The sequence below is a fragment of the Phymastichus coffea genome, unplaced genomic scaffold (genome assembly GCF_024137745.1).
Source record: "Phymastichus coffea isolate CEN01 unplaced genomic scaffold, Cenicafe_Pcof_1.1 PCOF00097, whole genome shotgun sequence".
NCBI lineage: Eukaryota > Metazoa > Arthropoda > Insecta > Hymenoptera > Eulophidae > Phymastichus > Phymastichus coffea.
Window position 1 is genome coordinate 813767 of NW_026706908.1, and position 24046 is coordinate 837812.

A 24046-nucleotide genomic window follows, 5' to 3' on the forward strand; every position below is an offset into this window, starting at 1 on the left:
ACAAATACAATGTTTAGAAAGAAAAAAAATCACACTCGCTTTGTTATTTGCCTCATTTCTTTATCCATAAAGGGTTCACTTGTTTTCTTTTTATTTAATGCATAAAATAATAATAATAATAATTATATAACATAGAATTCATCTATTTTTACCTATACAAAATTCTGAGATATTACATAAACGCATTTATTAATCGTGATTTTCATTCTTGACCACGCTCACTCCACAAAAAAATACTGCAAAAACGCCGCGTTTTTTCACGACTTTACGGCCCTCGCATTCTGTATAGTACAAAGTTTTTCGCTCATTGACAATATAATACACAATTGTAACAAGTTCAATAGAAAAGAATAATATTAATTAGCGTTCGCATAAAACGCCGATGCCTTGCATCACAGGAAACAACACAATTCACTTCTTTAGTTTTATAATTTACAGTCTTTCGCGGCAGTGCTGTTCGTCGCTGCCATCGCCGCAGTCGTCGATTCCATTGCACTTGTCCAATTTGTTGATACACCTGCCGTTGCTGAAACGAATGAATTTTTTACTTTATCACAACTGCTTAACAAATTGCTTATAGAACATCATGATATTGTGACAATGTTGTATCCGCAACGTGGAATCGTTCTCGCAATAATTAATTAAACTTTTTTTATTAAGTGTTCAAATCTTACATCAGATTTATTAGCTATAAAATATCGTGTACTAATAATATTCTGAATTTTACGATCACTATACAAAAAACCTTTAGAGAAAAAAAATCAATTGAATTTATGGCGCTATTTACTGATCATAAGTCTGTTACATCAGTAATATGATAGATAAGCCAATCTGATTCAATTATATATATATATATATATATATATATATATATATATATATATATATATATAGTGATTCGTATAAAAATTTGAGAAAATTTTAATGATATGCGACGATATTACCGTAGGAATATTTTCGCGAAAAAAAAAACAGCTTCTATATAAGACTAGCAGTACCAATAAAATAATTGTCAATCATTAAACATATACTCATACTTCATACTGTACGAAATTGGTAACACGCAATTGCAAAGAAAAGTACAGGCAGCAAAAAGCCCACAGTTGCACGCTGACACCTTCATTAAGTAATGCGCCTCTCGATAGATCGCGCGCGTGGGTGTTTGGGTAACGTGTTACGCCAGAGCAGAGCAATAAATAAAGTCGAGCGCGTATACGTATACATCTATTTTTCTCTAGCTTAATAGCAGCATACGAAAGATATTTCGATAAGGCGGTAGTATGCGCGAGCGCGCGCGTGTGTGAGATAAGAAAATCCAGAGGCCAATTATGCAAATGCCAAGATCACCGGTTGTGCCACGCGAATTAATACTAGAGCAACGATCGGAAGTATACTACTATAGGCTCTTGCGTGGTTGTCAGTTTTCACTGAATAATGAATTGAAAAGAAGCTCTAATATCTATTTATACCGAGGTAGATGATCTATATAGTTTCGAAGCTTGCGATCTTTCCTGTCGTCGGGCGAGCTGTGTTTGTTTTTTATCCAAGGGTGGCATCAAAGTATTAAATTCAAATTGACCGCGCGTTATCGTGATTATACTTGGCCGAGGACAATTATGCAACGTATGTGATGTGAATTCTGGATGGAAATGGCTAACGAATGTCGCATATGTATTATGCTTTTCATACATACTGTAAAAAATTCCCGAGAAAAATCTAAGCCAAAAATATTTGCAACTTTACTCGTCTTCAGCTGTAGAGTTTCAAGCAAGCATTTGCATAAAAAAAAAATAAATAAATAAACTCGTTCTTTTGAATCTTCCGATTCACGCGCATCAGGCGCTCAACAATGTGTAAAAAAGAAAGAACAAGCTCAGCTTGTCACCCATATACAGCAAACTCATTGAAATACCCGCGTAAGAAGCAGCACAATGCCAAATTAATAGATCACACTCAGGCACAAAAAGCTTGAAGCTTTCAACGGCCATAACAATTAAGCGAACGCCTGAAAAGAAACTATTGAAGGTGGAAAAGGAAGGGATGTCTTTCGCGTTACATCCATGGCGCGCTCGCGCCTCATTTGCATAATTACACTTGTAAATAATACGTATAAATACGCGCCTTCGTCGTTGCGTTGGCATCGCGTATGGAGAATTTACGGGCGCGCCGACACCGCGGGCGACAGTTCGTAAATTACGCAATTTAACTCTCGCCTGCACACCATGAGGGCGAGAGAGAGAGAGAGAGAGAGAGAAGAGGGATTTTCTCTAGCTCTAATTAAATATATTTCGTTTGGTTATTTATTCAACTCATCGCGTTGTCGACGCGCGGGGATGAATAAGTGGATATGATAACTGTTGTATAACCAAGACATTTAAACGTCGAGAAGTAGCTCTCAACGAGTTATTGTTGCACACGTGTCGTCGGCTAGAAAACGAGTCTGCTCAGTGCAGGCATATTTTTACTTTTATTTTTCCGAACGAAGGGAAAAAGAACGGTGTACGAACCTCGTTCTCAGCCTCATCAAGCTCGCAACATAACAAACGTGCAATATATTTATCTATACCAGAACAAACAGCACCGCGCGAGGTTGGTAATACGCACGGGAAATGATTAATGTCTCCTACCTCGTCATAATACAGAAGCCAAAAAAACAAAAAGCTATACGGAGCCTCATTAGAGCTCTTCGCGCTCGCTCGTAATAATTCATTCGGTATACCTATGTGGCAATTAATACTCACTGGCAAGCGAACTCGTGTTTGTTACAACGACCCTGACAGCCGTGGGGCTCGTCCGAACCATCCTTGCAGTCACGGTAGCCGTCGCAGAAGCGCGAACGCTTTATGCACTGCTGCTTACTCCGGCACGTAAATTCGTCCTTTGATGGGCATACTGCACAAAAGAAATAGGATTGCTTCCTAAGTTTTGCTCTTTGAAATGGATATGTTATGACGTAAAGGGGTTAGTTTCAGAATGGAAAGGTGGGTTAACAATTGTTGTGCAGCTTTGACGATTCGACAGATATCTAAGCGGTTCGATAAAATAAAAAAAAGGACATTACTGTCGATTGCCGATATCTTTCGATGGATTAATAAGCCACCAATGCCAAGCTAAAAAATACTCCAATAATATACATTACAGTGACCGAGAAAAAAAAATGGTTAATCCACATTTGTAACGTAAGATTAGCGTGTGTTTGGTGCTTTCAATAATGGTAAAATTTCTTTCGTGTCACAACGTTTTTTCAGACATAGCTCAATAACAAAAAGAGCCATTAAAATTAAATATTTGAACACATCAAAAACGCATGTGCAGTGTGCTTGTGTCCCTTCGTATCATTTATATATACGATATAACTCGTGAATCAATATGAAAGCGACTTTCTCATTACAAATGCGGGGGAAAATAAATTGCATAGTTATGATTACAAATGGTGTGTTTACACTCTCATAAGTGTGCATAAGCTTAATGAATATTAATTTTTAGTTGGATACATATGTGCGCAAAAAACAAGGTTTGCAAAAATAAAAAAATAAAAACTCGGAAAGAAAAAACAAAACAATATATTGTCCAGCAGTAAAGAAAAAAATAAGAAGAGCAAAAAAAACGTTCGTGTTTTTTCTTAAGGGTACTCACGCCTACCGAGATCATGACCTATAAAGAAAGAAAAGAAAATGACGATAATAAAAACGCAATAATTGGCGATTTTATTTTTTTTTAAATACAGGTCATAAATGAAGATAAAGTTATACTCCAAAAATTATAATTCAATATTATCTTTTTGAGTGAGTACGAACAGTTTTTTTCTTTCTATAAAGTTTTCGACTAATTTGTTGGACATTTTTAAAACACTCTGTAGCAAAATTTGAACAAAAAATTTTCTCTTGTCTCACACATATGAAACTGTAAACACTTTGCGTGTAATTTTGCTACATAACATTTCAAAAATGTGAATACTCAATCTTCGTTTTAGACGCCAATCAACTTATCACAATAAAAGGAAAGAAAAAACTATGCAATAACTTACTTGTCGTGCAATTCTCTTCATCGGTAGCATCGAAGCAGTCCACGTGACCATCGCACTTTTTCGACAGAGGAAGGCACGAGGTTTCGTTCCCGCAGTGGAAATGCGTTTCTAAATTACATTCTGGGAATAAGAAGAAAATCACCGAGCAATTTATTACGTGAAAATGACGGATAAAAGCGAGTCGCGGTAACAAGTTAAAAACACGAGAATCATTTGCTTTTACAATATCTAATTACATAGGGGCAGAAAAGCGGAGCCACCATCATTCAAGTCGACTTTGTAAAAAATTTAAGTGAACACAGGGTAAAGCAGAGACAATAAATAACCGTATACGTACACGCGCGAAGACGATTAGGGTTAGTGTCAAGTGTATGTACAATCTAGAACTGTCATTCGTTAATGTTTCACTATATTCCGTCGATGTTGTATATAAGAGAAACGCAACTTGTCTTTCGTAATGCAACGTGATTAATCAAAAAATTCAATTAAGCCAAGTATTTTTTGGTTTATTATTATTGCAAATAATGAAGCTCGCATAAGAGAAAGATGAGTACGTAGAGATATGCTGCGAAAAGGATCTCAACTTACCGCAATTATACTCATCCGAGTGGTCGTAACAATTCATTTGCCCGTCGCAACGCTTCACCAGTGGGATGCAGAATATGTTGTGGCACGTCCACTCGCCGTCAAGGCAGTGGTGCTCCATTTCCGTACATCTTTATTATTTTTAAATTTCAAATTGAAATGTTAGTTATTATCACAATCTTTACGCGCAATCTTCACACGATATCTGTATAGATAGTATCCGACTTGTAAATTCGATGAAGTGCATTTATATTCATTGCCCGTAAGAAAAAAGAAGAGGAACACTTGTTGCTTAACGAACGATATATATTTTTTTTTAATCAACGCTAGTTCGTCAAACGAAAACACACAAAACGCAATTAACGAACCCCTCATGAAAATTTCAGCAATAAAAATTACCGCGCGCGCGCAACCAAAAAACTAATTACACATATGTATCAGGTTCATTGTCCCTTATGTTACGCGAATGACAATCGATTGCCGACGTTCGGCTTTTTTCATCACGCTCTTCTTCGCCAGAAATTAGCATTTTGATAAACTCCATTATTCATCGGGTTGGTGGAGCTCCTTTTTGCGAGGCATACAAATGACAGATTACGCCTTTGCGCTTTTGTCGCTCCTCAATAGAACACTAAACCAAAGTTTATACATGCGCGCTTGCGTGCCTACGTGTTGCACATTTCGAATGAGGGGTGTTAAGTTGCCGAAAAAAGAAACAAACTTTTTTTATCAAACTTATTATACCTGAATGCGCCGGGAGCATCAAGTTTATGGCACTTCTGGTTATTGTGGTCGCAGAGCCCGCCGCAACCATGCGAGTCGTGCGGATTGAGTGGCGCCCTGCAGAAAGGCGTCTCGTCCGCGTTCCTCGCCACGCAGACTTCCTCGCCTCGACACTCGTTGCACGGCCTCCGCCTTGTTGCCTCCAAAAATTTCGATGTTGCACTTCGCGGCGTTGTCGTTGACATTGCCGTCGTTGTCGTTCTTGTCGTCGCTGACAACACGGACGAACTGAAAAAAAAGAACACATTTTTTTTTTCACTTTCCGAGTACAAAACCACAAAAAATTTATAAAAAAAGAACGTAATTTTTTTAAACATTGAAAAACCTAACAGAATCTTGTTTCAAATAAATAGTTATACATATTTAAGAATAAACAATTTTAATTTACAATATTTCTTAAATAATGAATATCAATGTTTACGAATGTAAAATAGTGCAAAATTTACTTGACAGTGCAACAATTTTTCCTAAATTTGTTGCATTCTTACAAAAAATATCTTAAATAATTTTAGTATGTAAAAAATGTATGAACGTTTGAATCTCGAATTACTCACTTGGAAATATTAATCGTGGTAATCGACGTACTAATCGTAGTACTAGTAGTAGATGGCCTTGGCCAAGCACTGATGAAAACAGGCTCGTCGAGGTCATTGCTATCACCACCAGGAACGTTATTACTGTTGATGGATGAAACTGTCGCGTTGAGTAGAGCATCCAGAAATGACGACGGCGGCAGACTTGTCGAGAAGACCGGCTCCTCGAGATCTTGCAAACTGTCGCCCGGTGCTGCCAAATTACTGTTGTTCTTGCCAAGCGTGGAATTTCTCGCGGACGAACGCAGATATTGCTGGATCACGTGCAGTTTTTCGGGTTCTGGAAGATTAAATAGTTCTTTTTATCCCGTCAGAAAAATGAACACGTTTGATTTTGTGAAGCTTATGCGATCGACTTCAAAATCCCAAGACACGCGTCATCTCTCATAATGCCGTAGGTTCGCGTTTCTCGGGCGTGAAAAAATTAAGGCGATATCGGGAGTGTGAGAGTGAAAGAGCATAACAGTAACCGGTTCGCCGATAAATCGGGGTATCGTTAACTCCTGTCACTCCACGCTGCAATTTACAGTAAAATTAATTGAAATTTTTTTTCTTATCGCCTATCTCTCTGCCACCGTGTACGCATGCAAATTGAAATGAATCCTATTGCGAGTCGTTTTGTTGTTGTTATTGTTTTGAGGGAAAAATTGGTTGACTCTAATTGAAATGGGCACGGAATATATGATGGAATATCTTGTCAGCTTGATTGCGTCTGAGTTGTAGTTTACATATCGGCTTGGGTGTTGCATATTATTTGATCGATCGTTCAAAAATTTGATTCATACAAGTATGAGGACGGACAAAATTGTGAAGATAATTTTCAAAACGCAATTTCAACACAATTGGCGTCAAGCCTACGTTTATCTCAGATATGATCGTTGTTCATCCAAACTTCTCTTCGCGATCGTGCATATGTTGTGTTTAATCTGACGAGTTAATTGATAAAACAACAGGGCTAACAGAAGAAAAAGGAAGCTCACCAATGGATTCTCATCAAAAAAGAAATACCCCTTCAACGAAAACATTCCAAACAAACACCAGCTCACATACATACAAAAAAAGTCGGCTTTTTTTGCTTTGTCCGCGCGCCACCGTCGACGCGATTCAATTAAAGCGTCCGTTCCGTTTCGCGTTGCGGCAAGTGTGAGGCAGAGAGAAGAGAACGTAAGGGCGTGAAAATGAGCACATCCTCCGTTAGGTTTTGTTTGCCGAACGCCGCCACATCGATCGTGAAAGCCAGATTTTTTTTTTTGTCTTCTGACTTCACGCCCCGATGAGATCGGCCCCGGGTCTGCTGTTTTTATATCGTTGCCGGCGGAAAGAAGGTAAATAATTTCGCAGTGTGAGGTGGAGAGGATTCTTGCATGATTGTGGATTTTATTGCGAGCCAAAGCCTGGTAACCACCTCGCGTATATATTTGTTGGATTTCAAGCTTTTCGATTCGGTCGATTTTTTCTTGTAGGCATCGTTTGATTAAATATTTTTTGCTGTTTACTCTTTCGAATAAAAGTCTTGGACCGTGATTTACTGAAACTTTCTCAACGACAATAATTTGAATGATTGCAAATGCGCCCTTTCACCTCGTATAAATGCCTAATTCCGTGGCGCAGTTAGCAGCAAATCGCTGCTTTACAATTCAAACGCCCCTCATAAAAACTACATTCAAAAGTCAGCTATAACCAAAAACCTTCCCAGCCCGTACATGAATATAAGCGTCATTACCAATGTAAACGATCTCGTTGCGTAAAATCATTATATAGAGATTTCAAAATATATTCGTCATTTATTAAAACTCCTAAATATGGTGAAGCTTGGTTTATGTGTGCGCGTGTGTATGAGTGTCTGTTATATGCAGTAGCAGCTGCCGGGTATAAAAAAGATATATATACACATACATGTATGCATGTATGCGGCCGCGAGAGAGCAGCAGTAAACGCAAGCGTGTGTGCACTTGACTTGTAAATTCCGACATTCAGGGGCATGGGAACATTATTCGCTCCGTAATCCCGAGAGCGAGACTCTACTCTTGCGCCGATGACGCCGAGCACGTGTCTCTCTTTTCTTTCTGACTTCGCTTTCTCCTTTTTTTCTTCCTCTTTTTGAGTTGATCGAGCAGCTTTGCCGCACGCAGCAGATCGTGTGTCTTTATTTTCAGAATGAATAACGAGCTTCAAGTTGCCTTGCTATGTGAATTATTAAACAATTTTAATAACGGAAACGAAAAACGAAACGTGGAAATATAGAATTCCAAATCTTTTAGCGAAATTTCGTTACATTGTCTGCAGAATCATAAGTCTAACTCTTCATAATTAAAATTTTATTAAAATTAAAAAATCTTTGAAAAGTCTTTAAATTTTTCAATTGGTGTTCAAAGTGAAAAATAAATACATGTCTTGTATGCGAAGTATAACCTTCTGTAAAAGTTTTATGGACATCGTAAATATTTGAAAATTTAAAAAAATAATCGAAATTAATGGGAAACCTAGTGTGATTTTCATGATCTTATTAATGCGAAAAAATGAAAGAAAATAATTTTACAACGGTTGATTTCGTAAAAGAAGAGAAATACACCATTAGAACAAAAACGACGTCGTTTGCAAGCAGCCCGTTCTAAAGTTCCGAGCCGGCGTAAAAAGATCTCAATGCTGCACATTGCGCCGCGGAGAGATGAAATCTTCACCTGTTCGAGCGCGAGATGCCTCCTTTTGCACGCGTCGTAAAGTAATCGGTGCGAGAGAGAGAAGAGGAGAAACGAATTATATACCGCTTGCGCGCGTGCTACGTAATATCCTACCTTAACAGCTGACATTTTCATTTTTATACTCGAGTTTCTCGTTTTCCAAGTATTATGCGTATCAAAATTTTATTCGGATCATCTTCGCGCTTTTAATTATAAAAGAAATTCGCTAATCCTCGCCGATACGAACGCGAGAAATTGGCTAAGATTGCGACGTTGAGGAGGCGCGCGCGAATAAATAAAATTACGTATGCGACGCGATATCATATCCCGCTTTTCTCGCGAGGTGTAATCCGGTCGCATCTTGACTTTTTCGTAATAGGATTACGTCGCGAATCTCGTTTGCGCTGCAAGTCAGCGTCAAAATATCTCTCTGAGAAGAAAGGTGCTGCCTTTCTGCACGCCTCCTTTGTACTGATAAATTAATTGAAATTTTGAGATTAACGAAGAGTTGGCGTACTCCGATCTGTTTGTTATTATTATTATTATTATTTGTCAAGTACAACTCACCGAAGACAATGTAGAGTGCAATGCCACCGATGCCGAGTAACGCAAGCACAACGATGAGCAGGAGGACAAGTGACTTGGTGCAACTTTTACCGCTGAGCGGTCGGCCAAAGTACAATGTCCAGCCGTGACGATGTTTGCGTAGTCGAGCTGGATGTGGTGCTGGATCGTCGCGCACGCTGCGACGTAGATTCGCCCGGTTTTCCGAACTCGGCGATGTCGCCGACACCGCTGAATATCCTCTCTGAAAGCACAAGATTTTTCGTTCGATTCGTCATTCACTGTGCAGAAACATCGATCTTCGGATAAGAAGTTGTTGAATTTTTCCGATATTCGGTCGAGTGGCTTTTTTATTCGCGATGATTTTAAGCGTATCGCCTGCGATTGCTAATTGAACTTCTGCTTGAATTATTCTCTTATTCTTGGCAAACAACTTTCGCGTGAATGCTTATTATGTCATCGATTGAAAATATCGCCAATTAAGAGTTGCAACGGAAGTGTAAAATTTCTTTGTAGTTTGAATGAGCGAATTGGAAGATCGCTCGGGAGATAGTAATTTTCTGTTGTCGGAAAACTGGAAAAGACAAATTTAATTGTCTAACATCGGCTGTGGTAGTAAAACAGTAAGACTTACTGCAGCTCGAAAAATAGCCCATTCTTCACTAAAGTGTAAAGTATACATAGACCCATCGCGATCTCTCATAGTGTAAATAACTTCCAAGAAACGGCGTTCACTCTACAGAAGACATAAATACTTGAATAAATATCTACCTCGGCAGTAAGTGGAGCAAAGCATTCTCGTAAGAAGTCATTTCCTAAAGCTGTACCACTACGGCGTTACGATAAAATAAAAGAGAGCCTTTCCTTTCCTTCCATAATCATCAGCGAATAAAATTAGATGTGAAAATTGTAAAAACAAAGGTGGGCTATGAATAGACGAGTCGCGACCGGGCACGTCGAGCGCGCGCCGGCTTTTGTTTGCTCTGGCGGATGTACCGAAATAGACGCTTTGTTTATATACGTGCTGCAGCGACCCTCAGCCACTCACCGATAATTGTCTAGAGGCCGACTCTAGAATTCGTGTGGTGATTTGTTTTCCCGTGTAAATTAATTGCTCGGCCGTCGGGCCACACGACGACGACGACGACGACGACGACGACAATGCGAATACGACTTTCATCGGCATCAGCACGGGACTCTGGAAACGGTGAAGCATTCACCTACCAATTGAAAATCAGCAGTACACTTGTCGGCCCACCAGCTTCCAATTCGTTAATGCCCCGATCAGACGTCTATTTCAATTTTCCCAGAGCTGTGCAAGCGAGCTTAATTAATATTAATACACTTGCAGGCGACGTGCTTGACCCACTTACTTGGAGCGCGCGGCTAAAGTAGCAATTACAACTGCGCGCTGAAAATATAACTGAGGGCATTGACAGTGCGACGCCCGCCTCAGTAGCGTCGGAGTGTGAAGCCAATTAGATTTTCCTTTTCGATGCCCGCGCCGCGGCTCAATATTACGCCGAGAAGTATCGCTTAGACGACTGACTTGTAGAGTGTTATAAAAAAAAAAAAAAAAAAAAAAATCAGGACTATCGACAAGAACGAATCTAGAAAGTTGACATACCACGAGCGACAGAATAAAGAATGCGGTGTCCTTGAAAGGACAAAAGAATGAAATTCGACTTTTCCAATCGCTGCTAGGTGCACGGTGGCTCGTAAAAGAAACTCGCAATTAAATCAAAGTCGCGCGCGTGACTATTATATATAGGTGAGAGAGGCAATCTCAACGTCGTCGTCACACAACCTGCGCGCAGGTATACGAATGGATAGATTGACAACGATCGCGAGCGCTTGCGTTTTTTTTTCTCTTTCTTTCTTCGCATTATCGATCACGCGCGCAACGATAACACTGTGATTTTTCTTTCAAAACCAACCGGCGGCGGGTACTGTACCCACGCCCTCGAAAAGAGGATGGCGCTCGAAGCATGTTAATGGGGCTTCATCTGCGAGCTGCACTTGTAATCAGCGCTCGCGTGCGATTTATTGCTTATTGTTTTGCACGGCAGCCGCGTAATTGAATGCACCGGGAAAATTTTTATTGAAAGAAGCGTACAACAATAGTGCCGAATTATCTGATGGCTTCGACGGCGATTACGCGTTGAGATTTCGGTTTTGACATTGTTTTTTCTATCAACTCGGTACGTTATTATATTCAATCGTTCCTGTCATTATTTTAATGACATGTACAAATGCCATTACTCAAACATACTTGTGATAATCCATCATTTGCCAACAACTTAAATTAGAAATATTCTCTCCTCTGTGTGTGTGTGTGTGTGTGCGTGTATCGCGCACGAGGTAACGAGAAAACTTTGGAACCTGCACGATTTTTCCCTTGAGCAATACAACTGCAATACTCACGAAGTTCACGACTTTTAAAACTCGCAGCTGGGAAAAGCTGACGACACGCGCGTGTGTGTGTCCGTGGGCGCAACCATGACAGAGTTAGGCAGCGAAAAAAGAACGTCATTGATTTGTGCGTGCGTAGATCTTTTTAACAGCAGTACAAAGGTTCGGAAAAGTTCGCACGGAAATCCTTTGTTTGCCTTTTGCGCAACGGTTGAGTCGCGGCGTAGTCATGGAATTTCTCGGCTCCGCTTCGCTGTCGGGCTTTTTTTCTTTGCTTCCGTAACTCCTACGACAGTGGTGGTGGTGGTGGTGGTGGTTAGCGTGCAATTACGCAGGTGTTTACAGGTTCGATAGATCTTTTCCTTATTCTTCTTCTCTCTTTGACGAGGCAGATGAATAAACATGATTGGAGGTGAAAAGTTACGGCGCTTCGCGGCATCTCAGATTTTTCAATTGCTCGTTTGCATGAGAAATGAGCTTCCTCCTAGTGAAATTGTAATTGCACTGCTATGCTATACCGTTTGCGTCGGTCGGGTATATGATTGTCTAGCCGGTGACAGCAATTTAGTAGGCTACAAGGTTTGTTCTCAACGTATGTATCATGCGTCTCTGTACATGTACTTTGTTAGAGATGCTTTTACGTGTAGGAATTAAACGAAAAAAGTCGTGATGCCTATCATGTTAACGTTTTTTTTTCTTTTTCGCAATTTTATCCGCGATCTGCATCGCCGGTATATTTTATTTTTAGACAAATGTTTTCATAACATTTTTTTTCCGATTTAAAAAAACACCATGGACATGACTTTTTCTTAATTTCATGAACTGTGATATTGATCGCTGATATTCGATGATTTGCAGGGTTATTCCGATCCCCGTAGCATTAACGGATATAAAAGCCTCTCAGCACGTGCAATCAGCCATCCTCCGCCATCAATCGTGTGCACTGCATCGACTCTACAATCGCAAGCCAAATTCCATGCTATATACACACGCATAAAGCATCGCTCAAGCATGCCCAAGAACCGAACTTCCTTCGATACATGTGCATGTACATAAAGCGACAAAAAAAAAGTGAGAGAGAAAGGGACACGCCCTCCTTGTTTTCCGCGTGGCCCGGTGCGCGGAAGGCAATTAAAGGGGATTCTCTTGCTTGCGTATAAGTGTGCTTTTTTTTTTTTGCTTTACGTGCGGCGCGGAGCTTCCTTTTCGCGATGGGAGTAGAGGTGACGTTTTGTAATTATCCGCTGCCGTTTGCCATTAGTTATTATAAAGACCCCGTGTTGTACGTGCGAAAATCATAAATAATAGAGCGACAGAGGGAGACAGAGAAAGAATTGGTCGTTGGTGAGGAGTTAAAAAAAACACACACACGAGGGCGGCGCTAAACTCTCTGTCTCTCTCTCTCGGTTTTTTTGGGCTCCGCCTCGTTTATACGTGTTGCGTTTGCGCGCGATAATTAACTGCAACTGACTGCGGAGCCTCGTTTGTCGTTGGGAGAGAAATTGTCGAATTCTTTTTTTTTCTTTTTCTGGATGGTCCATATATATTCGAGTGCCTGAATGTTGTAACGTGATCTTTTTTTCTTTGGGTGCATCCTTGTTGGTTTTTCGAATTTTTTAATTTGGCATGCGTTGCGATGTTGATTAGTTTCTTTGTGATTGTTTTGTTAATTCGTGTTCGTTAAAATTTTGTATTTAATTATCGTATGTTTTATTCATCGATGGTCTTAATTGTCTTGATTATCAGTTAATTAATTCAGATCGTTTTATAAAAATAATAATCTTATATCATAAAATCAAAATGACTATTAAAAAAACTGCATTTTATTTTTAATATTAAATAATTTTTTGATTTCTTGCTTAAAATTTAATATCTGACCAGTCCTATGTATAAGCTTAAAACATCGTATAAATTAGTTCTCTTTATTTTGACCCGAATCAATTTGAAAATTAGTCAAAAAACCAAAGTCCGTGAAGCGAACCTCGCCCTCGAGTAACCGGATCCGAAAGTAAATAAAAGTACACACTTCCTCTTCCCCTGCGTGAAGACGCTCCAAATCAATTACCTTCGTGGTGTATGGGCGTCCTAAGAGAGAGAGGAGATGCAATGCCGACAGCTGCTGCCTGCCTTGGCACTGAAATTTCAAACGAGCAAGCCACTCGATCAGACCACTTTGATGTGTCTTCCGCGCGCAATAAAACGATCAAGCAACGACAGGCTGCGTTGAAATTTAGAAACTCGTGTGTGCCCCCCGCCCCTCCCGCGTGCGAGCAAGTTTTTTTTCGAGCGATGACGTTTACTCGATGTGACTTTTCGTTGCTGTTACCGCGTACATGCGTGAGGAGGATAAAAACGGTACACGCGGTATAAAATAAAATAGTTCGGTAGGCGATTAGAATCGATATAGCTATTTAAAGGTTTCTGATTAGTTAAGCAATCACGGCGGACATGTTAATGATGAATTATATTCGCAGTCGAAGTTGAGTGGCTTTTATTACGTCTGAAAGCTTCATCAGTCAAAAGGAAAAGATAAAAGACAGCAGATTTATTTAAGGTTTTGTCTTTTCGCGTGAAAATGTTCCAAAGATTTACGAAAATCTTTGTAAAAGATCGTGAACTGCGAGAGTGTCTACATAGAAGAGCCAACCATGGCAACGGAACCGAGTCCCGGGATAACAACGAAACATTCGAGTCAACAATGTCTCTTTAGACACGTTTCACAGTAGCCCGAGGAGAGCTCAGCTCTAGCGGCCGATATCCATCGGAAACTCAAAAAAGCCATGAAATAACGGGATGCAAGCATTGCGAACAACAGCAGCAGCAGCAAGCGTGTCGTCGTCGTGCCTGTGCTCGTTCCCATTTCAAAACCTTAAGAGTCTTTTCTTTCGCGTTGTATGTGTGTTGGCATAGAGAGATACACGTGCGGGGACAAATCGCGCAACCCTCACGATGAAACCAGGCATACATCACGTAAATCACGCGTACGTACGTCCGACATTCCTTCTTCCTTTTTCTTCTTCTTTTTTTTTTTTTCATCGTTTACCTAAGGGGTCGTCATAACCACGGTAAAACAATACCATACACTTCGCGTGCGTATTAATATGATATCTCTCGACAATCGATTTTCCCACGTCGCCGAGCCAGCATTGATAATAAAAAAAAATCGTCGTGGCGAAAAATGCGTGATTTTATCAAATGCACATGTCTTTTTGCGCAAGCGAGCGGTTTGAATTTAAAAAGAGCTCTAGCAGGCGCGCGAGCTCGCGACTCTTATTATAATGGGATAGTTAACGCTCCGATTTAACAATCTGATGCCGATAACTCGCGTCTATGTATGGAACATTTTTTTTTATTAGAGATACGAAAATTCAACGGCAATTAAAATCAATTGTCTGCCGTCATCGCCACCGTCGTCGTTTTCGAATGTATAAGTGCGAGTTGAGAAATAAATATGTACCTCGTGTATGAAATCGAGAGTCTCCGACACCAAAGATTAAAATTTAAAATACCAAAGATTTTATTTTATTTACTTTATTATTGTATTTTATTTTATTTTATTTTATTCAAAAATTTTATTCACCAAAGATTTAGATTTAAAGAGAAAATCGAGGACAGGATTTTTCGCTGTACAGGGTGCGCCGCGTCACCGTCGCAGGTATTTTAACGAAAGCGAAACGCGTACAAACACCTGGCGCGTTAATATGTAAAAGTATCGCTTTTTATATATCTTTTGCGCAATGGCGTATCTTTTGAGGTTAGCTGTGTGAAATATTTTCATAATTAGGAATTACATTATATTCTGTCATGTCGAAGTGATTTATACCATTGCAAACTGGCTCATTTGAAAAAGTAGTGCACCAATCGTTACGTGAATCGGTTAGATCTTATCAGATAAACAATCAAGTAACAACTAGGAAAGCGAAAAAATGAGACTTTTTTTGTATTATTACTAGATCGCCTTGTGATGCGTTTAAACATAGCGAAAAACTATCGTATAAGAAAAAAATAATCCTGACTCGAATATTTAAGCAATCTTATATAATCATTCACTAAAAAATCCTATTCTATTTCTCACTAGTTCTGTTCTATTCTTATTAAAATTTCAATAAGATCCCGTCCCCTTCACCCCGAAAATACCAATGTCTACATAACTGGTGTAACGTAATAATCTCCGCGGTTGGAAGTGTAAGTGAACACGGGTGTAGGTAGCGTCGAACATCGAGTTTTACAAGTCGAATGAAAATATATTCGTAATTTAAATCTAGGCAACGCTCTCTTTGTGGACTTTTGCTCGGTGCTGTACAGCATTCACGAGGGAGGAGAGAAAGAGGCACAAGCGGCAGCTAACTCATGTATTATTCATAAAGCCGTGATAATGCGCAAAAATAAACGCGATCTCTGACTCTCTGCTCTCTCGTAATTCAAGCTAATCAAGAAGAACAGAGAGAAAGAGAGAGATAGCGAGAGAGAGGGTGGGGGTCAGGAAGAGCCTGTACATAAAGACTTCATTGAAGAGAGAAGCGAGACTCGCTTGAAATACATATTCCGGGCATTATGAATAATCAATTGCACGAGTCGCCGCTGCTCTGAGCTGGGAGGACGACGACGCTTATGCACGTTTTTTCGGCGCACCGTAAATCACGACGAAAATTGTGAAGAGGAGAGCAGCAGATATATGCATGCATCATCCATGCAAGAGAGCGCACCAGAAAGGTTTTGCAATGTGGAGAATTGATGAGAGCAACGGCGAGAGAACGATGCGGCTTTTGTGCGATCGAATTTTTGCGATGACGAGAAAATGAAGCAGAGCCGCGCGCACTCTTTTTCTGATTACTGACATTCGAAATGACGTTTATTGCTGCAATGGACGTTTCATGATTGGGCTTGGGGAGGATATCGAGGAGACGGATATGATGGCATTTTTTTATTTGCTATCACTGTCGCGATGAATTCTTTTTTTCTATGAATGCCAGTTGAACGATTCATAGTCTCGATGAAAATCTTAAGGCGATTAAAATGTAAGGAAAAATACGAATATCTATTGACAAATTCAGGCAATCGTACTGTTATTGAAAGACACCTTCGTTCCGTAGATGCCGAATCTACACGAATTTTTCAATTTTGTTTATTTAATTGAATGTTATTTTATTAGAAAAGGAGACGCCATTGAACATGTAAATTTTCTACAGAAAATTCGATTGAAAAATAATTGATCCAAGCTATTCTACATAAATTATTTCTGCAGGAATAAATAAATATTTGAAAATTTTACTATATAAATTGTTTGTAAATTTTTCTGTAGATATATGTTATATAATTGATTTTGACAAATGAAAAAAAATAATATTATTAAAATAAAAACATGTTAGATAAACAAAATTTTCGAAATTCTTACAGAATATCAAATTGAATTTTCTTTTGCCTGTGTACTTTTTCAACCCTTTTACACGAAGTTTCACTAGAAACAATACTTTATCTTTGGATTAATTTATTCGGGATAGCGCGAACGCAGTCCCGGCTAACAAAAATTATACGCCCGAGATATCCACATTAGGGATATTCGCAAGGGTCAGCTCAACCGTAGTGCAATGGAAGAGCCTCGCCCTGGAGGAACCGCCTTGGTGATCACGGTAACCTCTGCGCCAGGTAAGTATGCTTTCGGCTGCTTCCCCACTTATATATCATCCCGCAACTCATCGACTTCTCTTGCGAGTTTGCGAACAACGTGTGCGTCTGCCATCTAGCGGTCGATTTGGGTATCAACGACGCAGATGCGATGCGCGCGAAATATCGATTATGTATAACAAGGTGGTATAAGACTACTTGAACTTCAGTGTGTACATTATTGGTTTTAGTTTAGTCGTTCAAGTTTACTCGTAGTATGTAAGTGTATAGTTTGATCAAGTGCTTGCATTGGCATTGTGCACTTTTTACCTCGAGTAATGTATCATTCTTGCTTGAATTTTATAGAAATTGAATGATAAGCTCGTTCAATATACCGGTAAAAGTTTTTGAATTTACGTCGGTATAGTATTCTTTAATTGTTTTATATAAAAAAAAAATTGTTCTTTAATGTTAACTTGTGTTGAATATTTTATTAAGAAAGTTTATGGAGCTATACGTCTATGTATCATGTTTAAAGATTAAATATATTTTGGTTTCATTTTGAAATCAAAATGTTAATGACAATTTAAAGTTTAAACTTGAAAATGAAAATAGTAATGAGCGTAATAAGCGTACAATCGTACACTCATTATCTACATAACGGCTCAATAAAATTTACAAACTGTTGAAAATAACGTCAATTTAAACGACCGTAAAACGTAAAATCTATTAAATTCACCGTAAAACTCGATACATGGAATACAAACAAATACAGGTATGTGTGAAAATACGCAAACGATACATAGCAACGCGGATATAAATAACAAAAGCGCTCTATTTCCAAGTATACAAGGCGTTTATGCGTCCTCTAAATCAACGCGCAGTTAGCATCCCTCGTTAATGAAATCAGCGCGCAAAAAGCGAGCGATAAAAGCCTGAAAGGATGTGAACCGTGTGGATGTGTGCGCCCTTAAAAATAATTAAAGAGGAAGCTTTTCTCCCTGTAAAGATCAATGAAGAAAGTTGTATATCACGCTCGGAATATAAGAAGGAAAAGCAAGAGACTTATAGCGAAATAATTACAGCTCTTATCGCGGGTTCACTTTTTATTACACGTTTTCTTCAGCCGACGTTGTAAAATAAAGCCGTTTCGTGCGACGCCCGCGATACGCGTTTAATGTACCATCAACGACATCCCCGCACGCGACAGTCTACACGGCCGCGTTTATGGACAATTTGGAAATTAAACTGAAGAGTCTCACCTGGAAGGGTGAATCCTGTTCTTTAGGATCAGCGCCGAGGAAGATTCGAGGATCCTTATGTTGCCAATGATCCTGTGCATAGATGGAATTGACCTTCATACCAGCAGCTCGCGTAGCTCCATTTGCCTTAACCGGCGGTCCGATCAGCGCCTTGTCGTCTGGCGGCGCCAAACCATTGCCACTCACTGTTGGAAATATTTTACGTTTCACTGTTAATGGCAAGAAAGAGATCTCTGAAATGACGATGGTTAACGATGCGTGAATACTGTAAGCCACATATAACGATGACGCCGGGTTAAGTCGTATGCTTCGCGTTAATTGCAAAAAACGACGATTGTTTAACAAGCTTGTTTTCGGACGATGGGATGATAAGATTATTTTGATTGCAGATCGCTATAAGAGTGCGTGCAAAGGATGTCTTTTACTGACTGCATATTGGCTATTATAGCGCGGTGTCAGTTACAAATTTACACGTATACGAAACGCGCGTACGTTATTAATGTCCATGAGAAGAACGACCATCAAGGGCACAATTTATAGGTGTGAACTTTTCTAAAACTTGAAAAGTCGTTAATATGCCGATATGCGTTAATATTGAACTTTTAAAAATACGCTCATTTGGGCTTGCGAATTTTACTTGATTAAAATTAATGATATCTTACAGGATTCACCAAAAATACTATCGTCAATAGTCACAGCATTGACCAATTCGCCGAAAACCGCCGCCTCCTTGACACGTATTCTAATCAACACCATTGCACAAGTATCGCGCCGGTCAGCTCGACGACATTGTCAACGTAACGCACAACAAAGTACACTAAAGATGGATAGTACACTATAATACTGACCAAGACTGGTGTTACAATCAGTGGCTGTACATCCGATGGCGTAGACGACCCCGGGTTGGCCGGCGAAAATGGCCCGCAACTCGGCCTCGCGTTCCTCGTAAACCCTCTGCTGTTTGTTACAATGCCTACAGTCCTTCTTGCGACGTCGTCGGCGATCAGTTGCATTGCTGCCACTTCCTAAGCTCGATGCGCTACCACCGCCACCCTCCTCCTCTTCCTCCGCGTCGTCGTCGACACTGTCAATTATAAAATCAAATCTATAGTGTTGGATGTGTTTGACATAGTTTTCTTTCTGTACAGCTTGTCGAGGGCACATGTAAATCAAGCTACTCGCGTTTAGATGTATTTCTCAAGTGCAAACTTGAGTTTAGGCTGATCTGAACGAGCAACGAGCTGACACTTCTTTAATTGACTGAGATGATATTTTTTTGTTTTTCGTTTTTTCTTAACTATGAAGATATATAGTTGATTGAGTTTGGGATACACGTTCGCCACAGCGTAAGATTTGATGAATAAATTTCCGAAAAAAAGATTCAGCGAAGCTTTATTATATTTTGTACTAATCTATATTTTATTAAGAAATTATTAATCTCTGACACTTATTTTACAAATACGAATTTTTCAAGAACAAATAATATGTAAATCGTAATTAAATAAATTAAATAACGAGCACTTTCATTATTAAATATTAAATAAATAAAAATTTGTGATTTTAAGTCACCAAAAATCAATGAATTCCGAAATATTGTTAACCCATTCTTTTTTAATCTTCATACACTTACCAATTCCTTTCCTCTCTGGTAAGTCGATCGATTACCGAGCCTCTCGTCCTCTCCCTACTGGTCACGCGCACCGACGAGCTCTGACCTTCAAGGGATTCACAGCTTTGACTTGTTCTCCTGAGCGGTAGCGTGAGATTCCTGTGGAAACCGCCTCCGCCGCCAGGATCGAGGGTGTAAGGAGACACGATATCCTCGTAGACGTGTTCCATGCCACGATAAGGGTCAAATTTGATCGGTACAAAGTGATTGTGTGGATGGCGTTGCTGCTGCTGCTGTTCTCGTTTTTGTTGTTGTTGTTGGTGTTGTGGTTGATGAACGGATGCAGTCGGTGCCGTCGGCGTATAATGCAAGTCTTGGAGGTTCGGGTAGTGATTGTGCATGTTGCTCCCGATGAACGACAAAGGCCGTTGTTGCTGTTGTTGATGCAATTGCAAGTGTTGAGGATGCAATAATTGCTGCTGATGCTGTTGGTGAATGTGGCGGGAGTGACGTGAGGACTTGTTCGGCTCATCCTCGTAGCCGCGGTTCTCCATCTGTAATCAGAGACAAGATCGATTATTAATGGAAATAAAAATACTTTTCATTTAATGGAAATTTGTATAAAGGGTTTATAAATCATTCGACATGATTGCAACACTATTAAAGAAAAATCAATAACGTAATAACGTGAGCAAACGTTGCACAGCATGAATGTAAGAAAGAATAAAAAACTTTAAAGTTGAAAAAATCCGACTCAGATTGTTTATAAGTAGCCATAGGGAGATATGAAAAATCGATAGCAAACAGTCATCGACAATCATTAATAATGACGAAATCATACATTTCATTTCTAATAATGGCGTTTAATAATGGTGCAACTAGAATGCAAAAAATGTTATAGATAAGTCATTATTTCCCATCCGGGTCTACCTCAGATGTCGTTATGCAGTACAGCGTTAACTTTATACATATATAATATATAAGATAAGAAAATTGTGTGTGTGTGTGTGTATGTGAATTCTCTTTTCTCATGTGGTTCTAATAATCTCGTTATCGTATTGTAAGGCGCAAAAGGACTTTCATAATAAATTTCATTTTGGCAGCCATGACACTTGCGCACGTTCACGCCTGGTTTCACGTTGGAATTTCACATGTTGCACTAGTGCTGCTTGTCATTACATACTTTAACTCCCCTTCGCTTTTGCTCTCTTTCTCTCTCCGCTGACACTTTTGCGTGTCGCTATCGAATATCTATCAATTAGTCAGTGCAACAATCTCGATAGGTTGACTCGAAACACAGTACTTTACGATGGACTTTTGGGTGAAAATGTCGATGTGATTTATGCAGATCGCCTATGGTCAAGGAGGGAGAGAGAGAGTTTAGAAAAGGGGTTATTGCTCGCTTGGCTACATATATAAAATGTATAAGTAGCAGACAGTTGTAACATGTTTACGATGACTGCTTTTACGCTTGGGCTTTTAGTGTTGTTGGTTCTAGCGTTATTTATTTATTAGGGATAGTACGAGCTGCCAGTCTGAAGTAAGAAAATTATTCTTTTCGATGTTCTCTTCTACTAAAATTTTTGCGTTATATATTACGCAGGGAAATAGCGTTTCAGGTTGAAGTCTAAGTGGAATATTAAGTAATCGGTACATGATTTTTAACGATATCGAAAGTACCATTTGCGTAAGTTACAAGTGCTCCCAGCTAAAAGTCTTAAATTTATCAAAATATATATGAAAGTTCTCCCATGTCACACCTTACATTTGATATAACGTACTGATTCGTGTTTTATTTACCGCGGCAGGTTTAGATAACGATCAAGAAAAGTTATGTAAATTTAGAATGATTTTTCAAATCTTGTCATAAGATTTCATGAATGATTGCAGTTTATACTCGTAAAAATCCTCGATTTCTGGTTTCACTTCGAAATGCTTCAAGATTTTTAATCAGCGAACGAAGAGGGGACTTCATCAAATTTCCCATAGAAGGCAAATAAACATTTGCTTTCACTTCAAAATTCGCGTGCAGTAGTTTGTGCAGTGCTCGCATAAGAACAAGAATAAGAACAAGAAGAACGCAGCAACGTAGCAAGGCCTCGAGTAAGGGTTTTAATAATAAATCCTTTAGTGCTCACAGAGAGAGAATATAAAGCTCCGGTAGAGCGACGTCAGTTGAGTGTCAGTTGCCGGGCACGCGCATAGAGCCTAATGGCCGGCCTGTATAGGAGAGGGGTAGTAACTTTTCTTTTGATTTTGCTGTTCTTGAGATACATGTGTGCTGCTCCGAAGGCTCAACAAGCATTGTCGGAATGCATCAACGACGAATACGGCAGACCACACTTATGCCGATTAACGCGTGATTAAACTCACTCGTGCGCCTGGAATATACTTTTCGTTATCTCTTGTCACTTAAGGGTATGTGGTATAAAAATCAAACGTTTTCAATGTGTTGTACCCACGATAAATAACTCAACGACGATTATTACGTATATCTATGGGATTTCATTTTGTAGACATATTGATGTTATAGATGATATTGTTTTGCTGACAAATTTTTTCATTTGACGCCACGAAACATTTGTGAACAGATTACCATTAAATGATAAATCTGTTTTTTCATTTGTCGATGAAAGAAATACAAAATCAAGTTGATTAATTAAATTATCAATGATCAGAAAGGTTGTTTCATTACATTGCTCTTTCTCTGATACAAAGAATATGTTAAATACACGGCTGTAGGCAATATTCCGTCATACAAGAAAGGTAGTACCAGATTTAAGTTTTTTTGCTAATTTCTATGAACGTCCGTTCGCGTGTCGATACCATTAGTCATCGATCTCCCGTAAACGCATAAGCGCATGATCGATCTTTGAGAAATTTTAACTGCAAGTATTCATTAGTGTCAGCCTTATTTTTTTCTTCTGGTGGTGACTCATCTTTGGCTCAAAACTGTCGAAAGTATATTATTCGTAAAGTATATTATTCATAAAGCCTGTCATTAGATCTATGAATCAGTGTTTCAACTGGTCATTAAAAAGCCATATCGTCGCGATTACTTCTTCCACGGATATTTCGCTTCGCAGAAAGATTCCGAAAATATAATTTTGTCGTATAACTCAAATTCAGCCAAAGGAGATTTTAATCTTCCTCGGGCTTTCGTTCATCGAATTCGATCGATGATAAATACACCTGTTATGTAATGACTGAGCAACTGTTTATTACAATTTTTCGGACACTCAGTTACATACAATTGATAAAAGGGTATCTACTTGGAGAATATATTTTTTTAATCACTTTCGCGCTATGCGAACCGCAAATGTATCGATGAACTGCTCTCACACGCGTGTTTATATTTTTAAGCCTGATTATCATGAAAAACACATCGATGAGATATTGGCGACAAAAAACGAGACCCAAAAATTTGTTCTTCCATTTAAAAAAACACCCACCAGAAGTGTTTCTCCGAATGAAAAATAATTTCCTGGCAAACAAGCATCAATTACTGCGACGAACCGTCTGCCATTGTCCATCGATGCGTCAACCACGGCGGCTGCTGGTATAATCTCGCGCTCCGATCGCAGCAGCGGCAGCCGTGTGACCTGCATTCGTCGTATATAAGATAGAAGCGATCTGAAATCGTGATATTCTACTAACGGAGCAAGCACAAGATTGAGGAGCGCCTTCTTTTCTTCTTTCTTTTTCGACCATGCGTCAAACGGATATACATGGTATAATGAAAAATGGAGAGATTTGTTTGGCTAATGAAGTGTGCATCAATGGGCGAAAGGAAAAAAAATTAAGGATCGATCGAAAATTGAATGTTTAAGTTGCTGATGAGCAGAGAATCTTCCTCTTCTTCTTTTGACTAATGGTTGTATGGTTACAACATGAAATATTTGTTTCCTGTAGCTCGAAAGGAGCTA

General features: G+C 39.3%; 1 protein-coding gene, 1 long non-coding RNA gene and 1 other non-coding gene across 7 annotated transcripts in view; 1 reads left to right on the top strand and 2 right to left on the bottom strand.

The window, feature by feature from the left end:
- Positions 1-178: 178 nt before the first annotated feature.
- The window catches only part of LOC131669803 (homeobox protein prospero-like), an 83756-nt gene continuing 59888 nt past the window's right edge, over positions 179-24046 (bottom strand). For 3 of the 5 annotated variants that reach the window (XM_058944939.1, XM_058944942.1, XM_058944943.1), the window contains 11 exons: positions 20142-20674; positions 19360-19595; positions 18512-18696; positions 9237-9477; positions 5950-6268; positions 5357-5623; positions 4616-4743; positions 4028-4147; positions 3637-3654; positions 2742-2892; positions 179-526 (listed from right to left, as the gene is read on the bottom strand). In XM_058944939.1, the coding sequence (XP_058800922.1) occupies positions 433-526; positions 2742-2892; positions 3637-3654; positions 4028-4147; positions 4616-4743; positions 5357-5623; positions 5950-6268; positions 9237-9477; positions 18512-18696; positions 19360-19595; positions 20142-20674 (2292 nt within the window). In that variant the 3' untranslated portion in view covers positions 179-432. The remainder of the gene's footprint in view (positions 527-2741; positions 2893-3636; positions 3655-4027; positions 4148-4615; positions 4744-5356; positions 5624-5949; positions 6269-9236; positions 9478-18511; positions 18697-19359; positions 19596-20141; positions 20675-24046) is intronic. The other 2 variants (XM_058944940.1, XM_058944941.1) reach the window with 2 other exon arrangements.
- LOC131669848 (U1 spliceosomal RNA) lies at positions 17138-17299 on the bottom strand. The gene has a single exon (XR_009302402.1). It is a non-coding gene; the product is annotated as a U1 spliceosomal RNA (small nuclear RNA).
- On the top strand, positions 18646-19309 carry LOC131669805 (uncharacterized). The gene is made up of 3 exons (XR_009302396.1): positions 18646-18778; positions 18901-19051; positions 19176-19309. It is a non-coding gene; the product is annotated as an uncharacterized LOC131669805 (long non-coding RNA).